Source organism: Terrapene carolina, unplaced genomic scaffold, assembly GCF_002925995.2.
Source record: "Terrapene carolina triunguis isolate 2854851 unplaced genomic scaffold, T_m_triunguis-2.0 Scaffold714, whole genome shotgun sequence".
Taxonomy (NCBI): Eukaryota; Metazoa; Chordata; order Testudines; family Emydidae; genus Terrapene; species Terrapene triunguis.
In genome coordinates this window covers 8,806,520-8,816,683 of record NW_020665065.1, presented here as the reverse complement: position 1 = coordinate 8,816,683, position 10,164 = coordinate 8,806,520, and the positions used below count along the sequence as shown (strand labels likewise).

Below are 10,164 nucleotides of genomic sequence, written 5' to 3'. Positions count from 1 at the left end.
GGAGAGGCGACAGAGAGAGGAGCATTCGGACCTGTGTGTTAAAATATTAATGGCTCAGGAATCAATATGGGCCAAATTGGGACAGAATTCCTCATGCTGAGTAGCCCTTTAGTCTCCAAGCAGTCTCCGATTTCAGGGGGAGTTAGATTCTACTCAAGTGTAGATCCTTGTAGGATCATTAGTAAATGCATTTTAAGTGTTTACCCAATAATAATATCTGCATAACAAGGGCATTTTAAAGTATCGTGTGTCCTTGGATGTTAATAAATCAGTAACACACACAGAGAGACTATTTTAAATTTGGTGCAAATAGTAGTGTATTAATGGGGCAGATTCTGACACCCTTACTCATACTGTAGGGCTGGACCCTTTAGTAAAGTACTAATCGGTGTAAGGACGGCAGAGTTTGACCCTTTGAAGGCAATGGCAAAATTCCCTCAGAATTCAATGGGAACCAGATCAGACCCTACAATGAGCACTATTACTGGTTTCTTTTATCATGGCACAGGGCCCTCGTGCACGGCAAGGAGCAGTTACACCCATTGGCACGAATAAGGCTGCTCATGTAACCGCTCCCACGTTCACAATCTGGCCCCAAAAGCAGGGAAGGCAGCAACAAAACAGGCCTAAAGCTGCCCTCCTCCTGGGCAGCCCGAACCCTTGCCGCAAATCCTTCACATTTACTGCCGACGTGGGTCTTTTCATTTCCTTAACGTTAATCCAAGCGCATGCTTAATAGCTGGGTCTTCTCTTGAATTAAGCAAGCATGCTGGCTCGGGTCTGCTCCCAGGACAGCCTGCTGGCCCCTAGGTCTGCCCTTCAGGGCAGGGCCGGCTTTAGGCCAATTCCACCAATTCCCCCGAATCGGGCCCCGCGCCTAAGAGGGCCACCCAGTGGCAGGGCTGCCGGGGTGGGGGCAAGTGGCCGAGAATCCCTTCCCTGGCTAGAGGCGCCTTTTTAATTTTTACTCAGCCGGCAGCACTCCGAGTCTTCAGCGGCACTTCAGCGGCGGGTCCTTCACTCGCTCCAGGTCTTCGGCAGCACTTCGGCAGCAGGTCCTTCAGTGCCGCCGAAGACCCGGAGCAAGTGAAGGACCCACCGCCGAAGACTAGGAGCGCCGCCCGGTGAGTACAAGCCCCACATGTTTTTTTTATGTGTTTTTTCTTTTTTAGTCATCCCGGCCGGGGCCCCGTCGAAACTGTTTGAATCGGGCCCCGCACTTCCTAAAGCCGGCCCTGCTTCAGGGTGCCCAGCCATCTGGACCGTCCCACGATGGATGCGTGCCAGCCCCTGCATCCCAGGCTCAACCACCTGCCTTGGTCCTCTCTCCTAGGGTGTCCACGTGGGTCTACGCCCGGGTCTGCTCCTTAAGGTGCCCCCCTGGGTCAACCCCCTCGGGAGCCCTCCTGCCCCCCTAGGGTGCTGTTGGCCCCTACCCAGCCCACCTGCCTGGGGGCCCCGGCTGCGCCCGGGCTCAGCCCTGCTGGTGCCCCCCGCCCGCGGCCCCAGCGGGGGAAGCAGCGAGCGAGGCTGGCGGCGGCCCCGGCCCTTCCCAGCAGCGGCAGGGCAGGGCCGGGGCACGGCCGGGGCACGCTCTCGCCTGGCGCAGGCAGCGGCGGCGGCTCAGGCTGCAGCGTGTGGGGCGGCCCCCGCCCGGCCCGGCCCGGGAGGGGCTGGCTGCTGGCGGCGCGCCCGGCCGCAGGCTGCAGGGTTCGCGCTGTTCTCACGACCTCCCGTCCCACGCCGGGCGCGGGCGGAGCTGGGGGCCAGGGCGGCCGCCAGGCCCAGCGCACCGCCTGCTGCCTGTGCAGCCGCCGCTCCGCACGCCGCCTCCCTCCCTCCCAGCCTGGCTCCTGGCTCGGATCCGCCGCCGCCGCGGCGCGCCCCGCAGGGGCTGCTGCTGCTGGGGAAGGGGGGCTGCCTGGGGCCTCCCGCTAGCCATGGGCCTGCGTGCACCCTGCCCCCCCCGCACACTTCCCCAAGTGCATCGCTTCACCCCCTGATTTTTTTTGGGGGGGGGGAGTGTTTTACATGGGTATCTATCTTTTGGCTTAGCTCAAAGCTGTTTATCCAAATATGTCCCCCCACAATTATCCCTACATTTTAGGTTGGGGGGGGGGGTGTCTGATAAACCACCCCTTGGATTAAAGTGTGCAAAAATCAAAGCTGTTCCCTGGTGGAAGTCAAGGGAGCCATCTTATGCACTACCCCTCCCACCTGAAATCTGCTGGCATGGATAAAACAAGCTGTGGGTAGCCCGCCGTCCTGGTTTGGGGGTGTATGCAAACTCCACCCCTTACCCCAGTTTTCCCTATCCTTACTCTTGATCTTTTCTCCTGGATGCCTGTAGTTCATTTCCACTCCTGTCCATGGTGGTTAGGGGAGAGATTTGTATTTAACGCCTCAGTCTGGAGAAGGATGTGATCTCTGAGCAAAAGGAGTAGGGCCTTTTCTGGTTTACACAGGGAATAGTTTCATGGCAGACCATAAGGATGGCAATCAGTTTCCTACCACTGGGGTGTTGTGAGGCTTAATTGTTTGTAATGTAAAGTGTTTTGGGATTCTTGGATGGGAGGTGCAAAGCATGACTGTTAGTGCATTGCAATCTTATATTGATGGGCACCATTCTGCCTGCAGCATACTTCTCTCAACAATCCGAGCAGTGGGAGAGTTAGAAATACATAGAACGTAGCCCGAGATCAGAAGGCTCTGGGGACAGGTGGGGTCTCAGCCAGGCCTGTTTTGCAGGGTCAAATGTAGGAAGGAAGGCCTGTGGGGCCTCGTTCAGTTGCCTCCTCACCAGTGTTCTGCACCCCTGACCCCAGTGTACTCGCAGCACCCCCACCTCTCCTGCGCACCTGCCCTTCCTCCTTTTTGTGAGGCGCTCTCAGCCCCACAAATGAAATCGATCCCCAGCGAGTGATGGAGGAGAAAGCAAAAACAAGAACTTTAGGAACGGAGAGAGGCGGCCAGGGGTGAGAAAACAGCGGAGCAAGGCAAGAGAGGCCAGCCAGGGTGAGAGGAGAGAACATGAAAATTCCATTGTTCAGCAGCAGGGCTACCAGGCAAGAAAAGTGAAAAGGGCAGGAAAGGGGTGCTTAGCTGATGGCTCGGGGTTGTTTCCCCACTACATTTCTCAGGGAGAAAATTAATCCAGTGGGCTGAATCCTGATGACCCAGCAAATGGAAAGAGGCTTTATCTGTAGCTATCTGCCTCCTGTGGGCAGTGGGCCGGATTGTGACAACCCTTCCTCCTGCTAATACTTTACACCATCACTGGGACTAGGGGAGAAGGGCACTGCTCAGTGTAGGGGCATCATAGTCTAGCTCTGTTTCAGCTTTGAAATCACTGTATTTTTCTCCCTCCTGACACCGTCCCAGAAAAGTGCAACACCCGCAGGACTTCAGGCTGCCTACACCCTGCCAGGTGGAGTGATGGTGGCATAATTATTACCACCTGGTGCCTTGTTCACCCCTTTGGACTTTCACCTTCCATCCTCCTCCTCCTCCTCATCCTTTGTACTTTTATAGCACCTTTACCAGGACAATGCCAGCTTAAAATAATCACCCTTCAGTCTGAAAAATTGTTATCTATGAGAAACACCTAAGATCATGGGAGAAAAAACATATATTAAAATATAGAAAATTGGACTGTAAAACCAGAAAAAAAATGGCTGGGAGGGGGTGAGGTGGAGATGGACACAGGAGCCGATACCGTCATAGAAACGAAGTTTTAGTTAGTTTTTCTGCACGTGACTGGATTCGAGGTTGATGGTTTCTCTCTAACAGAAGGATCTCAAACTTCCTCACACATATTCATTAAGCTTCTGGTCACTCCTGCACAGTTATCATCATCATCATCTCCATTTTATATGGGGGGAACTGAGGCACAGGTTTTGTGGCTACGGTCACAAAAGTCTGGGGCAGATCTGAAAATAAAAGCAGATCTGTGCCTTAACTATTACAGCTCTCGTTGTTCATATAATCTTAATGACAGGTGTAACCCTTAACGAGTGCCTTTGAAAGGGTCATGTAAAATGCATCTTATTGAATGCCGCTCCTTTGGTGGGGGGGGAAAATCACTGGAGGAACTTAACATTGTTTGCTATATTTGAACTGATGTAATACATCAAAACCCTATTGGAAAGACTTTTGCCATTGTATAAGGTCAGTTGGGTCAGTCCTTGCCGTTTTCTTTTTGCTTGGATACTTTCGTGTGTTAGCAAAGTAAAATCTGCTAAATCTAGGGCAGATCTGGGAAATGGTGAATAAAGGGACAAATCCAGAGACACTGTGCTATCCCAGGGAGGGATATAGTTACATCCAGGCGACAGGCAGGCTTTCATCAGATCTTCCACCTCTTCTTCAGACAGAGGAGGCGGGGGCGGTGACTGGTTGGGGAGGATGGGAGCGAGGCCCTGTAATAGGATTTTATGTCTGTGATTGCATAACAAAGCCCCCTGGGAGCCTTCTCATTCCAATGGATACCTCACCCCAGTTTTGGAAGTGTTGGGGTGCTGTCTGCACCAACATTTAGGAACATAGGAGTTGCTAAACTGGATCAGACCCAAAGTCCATCTAATCCAGTGTCCTGTCTCAGATGATGCCCAGTGCCAGATGGTTCAGAAGAGGGTGTGAGAAACCTCCACTTTGGCAGATCTGGGATAATATGCCCCCAGGAAAGTCTTATCCTAACCCCTAACAGATTTAAAGCCTGAAACATGAGATTTTATATCCCTTCCAATACTTGGGTTTTTTCTAGCATTAACTATTAGAACTGGTTTGGTTTTGTTAGCACAGCTAACTCCCCTATAAAGTCTAGGATTTTGGATTATGATTGGGACATAATATACCACCCTTTGCATTAAAGGGATCTGCTTGCTAGGGGCGGAGTGATGCAAAGCAGAGGTGGGTCATGTCTTTAGGCCTGGCTTGTGTGTACGTGCTTAATTTGTCAGACAGTTCCCTTCCCCCCACCATAATATTGGAATAACGTGCACAATGCTTTCCCTTCCACACTTTGCATTCATTCCCAATGTTCTTGGTCTTATTAATTGGTGACCATTCGAAGTGGTTAATTCTCTGTGCACAAGGTTGCAATTGCTTCCACTTGGCCAGGATTCAAGTAGTGGGGGTGAGTCATAATGGGTGGCAAAATTGTCTTTTCCTCAATTCCCCTGCTCACAGGGGGAAAAAAAAAAAAAAACACCCTGAATTATTCTCTTTTATGAGGTAGGCATTGTGAGGCCAAGCAATTGAATTTACAACAGCATTGAGTATCAGAGTCTATCTGGCCCTGTCAATGGGGCGGGGGGGGGGGGGGGGAGACACACATTAACCCTCAGCTCTGCGTTCCCAGGCATTTCAATAGGATCCCAAACTTCCAAAAGAGCCCGCTGCATACTCGATGAGACCCTTTATACCTTTTATTTCCCATTCCCCACAATAGAGACCGACTCTCTTGCCTCTTTCCTGGGCAAGATAGTAACTTTTGCACTCCCCCTCCCACACTCCCTTAAAAAGTGTGTGTGTGGGGGTGGGAGGAGTGACATTTTATAGGGCATCTTATTTCAATGAACTCCCTAAAACCAGGTAATGAGAGCAGTGTGTTTCTGTGAGTGGGGGCGGGGGTGTGTGTGCAGACAGTGGCTTACAAGAGCCATTTGTGCAAATGAAATACAGTCCTTTTTATGCAGAATAAACTAATTTTGAAAGATTTTAAAGAGGTTTTACCACCAACCAAACCCCTATAAAAAGATCGTTGTCGTGCATCCTTCAGTTTGTTTAATGTCACCCAAATTGCTCCCCCAATTTGCATCCAAAGGGCTTTCTTATCTCCCTCCTCCTCCCACAATGAAAAGAGCAAACATTTCTATTTCAAAGAGTTTATTTGTTCAAACACCTGCAACCTTTTTGGAAGTCTTTTGACCGCGCGCGCACACACACAAACAAGATACAAACAACTTTGGCATTATACTGGTGTGAATATTTGATACAAAACTAATCTCTTATTTATTTATTTTTTTAAAAAGTCTTTCAAATAAAGGCATTTCTTTAAAGGAGTAAAAAATACAAGTTGAGATCCCAACTTCTGGAAATAAATAGACACTTTGTACTAAAAGTCCTTTTTTTTAAAAAAAAGTCTGCTTTAAAAACAAAACAAGGTTCCATACAACGGAACCAAAGCATGTGGTTGTTTTGTTTTTTTTTGGGGGGGGGAGGGAGGGAGGAAGGAAGGCTTTACACACAAGTCACCAAGGTCTCCAAACTGATTCACTGCGTTCCCCGATGGGACTCCCAGCTTGGGACGCTGGAGCTAAGCTACCCCCAAATGACGTCAGACCCTGCACTGGGGATGCTGACGGGGTTGCAGCTCCGTTCCCTGGCCCGCTGCCTGAAGACAGTGGTCCATTAGCGTTGGCATAGAGGGGGATGACGGGTCCGCCGTTGGGAGCGAAAGCTGGGTTAGGGATGAGGAAAGCGAATTGGCCGTCAGTAGCTGGGACCAGCTGAAAACCCCCATAGACCTTGGGGGACAGGGCTTCGGCAGGGTTCAGTTTGCAGGGCACAGGCACGGCTCCAGCTGCGGTGGCAGCTGGGGGAAGTTGGACGTGCAGAGGTTGTGCCAGATGAGCAGGCTGGCCAGCTGGGGGTGGTGGTGGAGGGTAATTCATAGCCACGATCTGGCCCAGGCAAGCGGAGAGGTGGCTGAGCAGGCGGGTGCGTACGTCTGTGTTCACCCCTTCGCAGGTGGAGAGGAACCGGGTCACCTCGTTCATGCACTCGTTAAATCCAGCTCGGTATTTGCCAAGGACGGTGGGGTCAGCAGTCAGAGCTGCTGCAATGGAAGAGGAGAGGGGAGAGAGGGTCACACATTGGCACTGGGAAGCAGGAAGGGTCTGACCCAGGACGTCAAGCCTCCACCCACCCTGCAGTGTGGTACAGGCACTTTATTCCAAGGGCACCTGCTGAATCCCTGAGAGGGTGCCCGGATGCACAGCTGCATGCATTGGCAGCTGCAGTCTCTGGTCTACTGCCCAGCGGTTAACAAATGCTGGAGGCTCCAGGGAGCTGTACTGGAAGAGCTGGAGCTTACCTGTCATCTGGGCTCGCTGCAGGTTCCGCAGGTGCTTCACCGTCATCTCCAGGATGTCTGCTTTCTCCAGCTTGGAGTGCCTGGAGCTCTGGCAAAGAGAGCAAAGGGGAGAAGGTAAAGATGGGGGTCTCATCCTCTCTTACCACCACCCCTCTCGCCCATAGCTTGGCAGCCTTCAGAACAGTCCTCCTCTCACATCCCCCCACACTGCACCTGAAATCCCCAGAGCTCAACTTACATCTTTCTTCAAGGCATCCAGGATGAGGGTCTTCAGCTGCCCCAGGCTCTCATTGATCCTGGCCCGGCGCCGCTTCTCCATGATAGGCTTGGAGGACTGGAGAGAAAGGGGGAAGGAAACAGAAGCAGAGATAAATCTATTTGCCTCCCTTCCACATGACAATCTCATTGCTAGACACATGCATCTCACCTGCAGAGCATGTCAGTCCTATTGCAGATTGCTAGACTGGTCTGTTATTGCGTGTTAATGTAATACTACCTAGGTCTTACTGTGAATCATTACCCATTCCCCTATGCAGCCTGCTCCTAAGTAGCAATCACGGCTGCATATACTGTATACCACTGTATATTGTATGGGTCTATGTTCGCATTACTTAATACTAATCACTACTGCATGTTACTAGACACATCTGTATATTACAGCGATTTTCTGTCTATTTTCGTCACGATTGCATATTACTGTATAGTGATGCGGAGATAATCGCTTTAATATTAATCACCAGGCTCTTTTGATATACATCTTGTCTTAGATGTACCTTCTATTGCAATAGATCAGGGCATATGCACCACTATGCTGTGCATACCCGTCCCTGTCCACACAGACCCAAGCCAGGTGGGATCTTACACCTCGGAGGGGAAGAAGTGATGCAGTTTACCTTTCTGTGTTCACTGGCACTCTTGGGCTTGTCCGGCGTGTGGCTGGAGGTAGCTGGGGCACCAGCAATCGGGGAGGCTGTCGGTTTCTCCATGGTGTCAGCGGGCATTTTTTTTTTTTTTATTTCTTTCGCCCCCAAAAAAAGGAAGGGGGGGGGGGGAAGGACGTTGCAAGAAAAAAAAAAAGACGAATTGCAATTTATTTTCAAACTGTATCCCTGGGAATGAGCCCAGTCTCTGGGGGCGGGGGGAGGCGGTCTAGGCGGCTGCACCCCGGACACGGTTCAAGGAGGAGTCTGGCTTTGCAATCACTGATCACAGGGTAAGTCAGTGCACAGCGGCGAGGCGACCCTGCGCGAGGCTGCTTGGACTCCTGCAGCTGGAGCCAGGCGGCGGCTGCTGCTGTTAAGCCCGAGCGTCAGGGACCCCCCGCTCTATTTATACCCAGCGGCTGCTCCCAATTCGTGTGAAACCTTCTCTGCATTCTTTCCCACACTCCCGCCAGCCAATGAGAGCCGGGACTCACCCCACCGGGCAGCCAGCCCGCCTGCCTATTGGAGGACGCCCCCGCGAGCTGTCAGTCACGCGCTGGGCTTCCCAAAAATCCAGCCCCAGAGTAAAAGACAAGCCAGCAACCTTGGGGGGAGGGTGGAATGAAAAACCAAGGTGCTGGAGTCAGTGGCGAGGCTGGCAAGCTGGGGGGGGGCAAGGCACCCTCTCGCCCCCCCCCAAAAGGGGGAGGCAATGCACTCTCCTCCACAAAGGGGGTGGCCTGGGTGTGCAGTGCAATCCTTCCAAAATCAGGGAGCAGAGGGAAGGAAAGCAATCTCCCCAAAATGGGGGAGAAGCGATGCAAACTCTTTTCGAAAAGGGTAAGGCAGGAGGAGAGTGAAGTTATCCTACTGTCCCTGAAAACCCAAGGGGTGGAGGATGAAACAGATCAAGCCACACACCCCATAGAAAACTGTGAAGCCAAACCAGAGCGACCAGCATCCAGAACTGAGCATCCCTGTAAACAGCCCTTGCAATTTTTTAAAAATAAGGGGCCTAATCAATGTATCAGAGTTGTTCCGTAGGCAATTGTCCAGGTCTGAACGCAGCCTGAAGAGCCTTTGTTCTTTGCACTGTTTTGGGGAAATGCTGTTGAATTTTATCCAGAAGAATGCCACTCTAATGCTCTGCGTGGGGAAAGTGATTATTTTAGTTGGTCTATTACAAAACCAAAGGTGTGGGGAGGACCTTATTTTTTGCATAAAGAACCACAAATCTGTGCATCCCCTTAATACTATCGGAGCAGTTCTTTAGCTGTTGCAACGGGAATAGAGTAGACACAGGGAGGAAAGAGCAATTTATCCAGTGACCTTTTCTAGGGACGAAGCTCCCCATCCAAACCCTTATAATGAGATCGTTGCTTTTATGCCTGATCATACTGATTTAATGCACCAAAACTAACACCAGATTGCCTGGACCCTGCGTTATAGGAATGTGGTTGTTTTCGTTGCCTTGAGATTGGAAAGAAGTGGGAAAGATGTGAATGTAGCACCTTAACCCCCCCCTTCTTTCCTAGTATTATCTGAGTTTGTGGTGCCAGAGTTTGGATTCTCAGAGGGGGCGATGTTCTCCACCGTATCACGTTGTTAGGTTAAAACGGTGCTGTAGATCCCCCCCCCCCCCCCGGTGGTTTGGATAAATAATACTGCAGCCTTTCCCAGTGGCTAGCCTTACGTGTAGGGGGGCCCTTATTATGGTGCAGGGCAATCAGATGTGTGGGTGAAAACACTGTTTCTTATAAGGCAGGTCTTGCCGTTTGGAATCCCCCAGCCACCCACCTCTGTTTCCAGACTAATGCCCACATCTTCCTCCAGCTGTTGCGAACTCCAGCAGCAGCAGCTGGTCCGGCACGCGAAGCCGTGGCAGGCGGGCAGCCAATGGGCCCGGGGCTGCAGGCCAAGCCTTCTCCCATTGGCTGGCAACTCCCCCAGCTGTCAATCAAGCCCCGGCGCCAGGCAGCAGCCAGCTGTGCTCGTGCCTCCACCCCTCAGAGGCAGCCCTGGTTGGGCGCGCGCTCCCCTCCTCCTGCCTGGCCCCGGGAGCACGTGCCAAAGTGCTTCTGGCTTCCTGCGCGGTGCAAAAGCAAAGCAGGCAAGCTCCAGTCATGCACCAGGCAAGGGAGGCAG

General features: G+C 51.8%; 1 protein-coding gene across 2 annotated transcripts; it reads right to left on the bottom strand.

Moving 5' to 3' along the window:
* Positions 1 to 6,053: 6,053 nt before the first annotated feature.
* HES4 (hes family bHLH transcription factor 4) lies at positions 6,054 to 8,269 on the bottom strand. Of its 2 annotated transcripts, none has more exons than XM_024201637.3 (4): positions 7,990 to 8,269; positions 7,335 to 7,430; positions 7,097 to 7,184; positions 6,054 to 6,838 (listed from the first exon to the last, which is right to left on the bottom strand). In XM_024201637.3, exons 1-4 carry the CDS (start codon positions 8,095 to 8,097, stop codon positions 6,252 to 6,254), a joined length of 879 nt encoding a protein of 292 aa, XP_024057405.2. In that variant the 5' UTR covers positions 8,098 to 8,269; the 3' UTR covers positions 6,054 to 6,251. The 2 variants fall into 2 exon arrangements, with proteins under 2 accessions (XP_024057405.2, XP_024057406.2); XM_024201638.3 differs by having other exon boundaries at positions 6,054 to 6,835; positions 7,990 to 8,127.
* Between the last annotated feature and the right edge of the window lie 1,895 nt (positions 8,270 to 10,164).

What these genes read in the sequence shown, in the direction of transcription:
- HES4 (XM_024201637.3), bottom strand. Translation starts at nt 8,097, where the DNA reads ATGCCCGCTGACACCATGGAGAAACCGACAGCCTCCCCGATTGCTGGT. An exon ending in TGGATGCCTTGAAGAAAGAT is followed by an intron (nt 7,185 to 7,334) that starts GTAAGTTGAGCT and finishes TCTCTTTGCCAG; the next exon opens with AGCTCCAGGCACTCCAAGCT. An exon ending in GCAGCGAGCCCAGATGACAG is followed by an intron (nt 6,839 to 7,096) that starts GTAAGCTCCAGC and finishes CTTCCATTGCAG; the next exon opens with CAGCTCTGACTGCTGACCCC.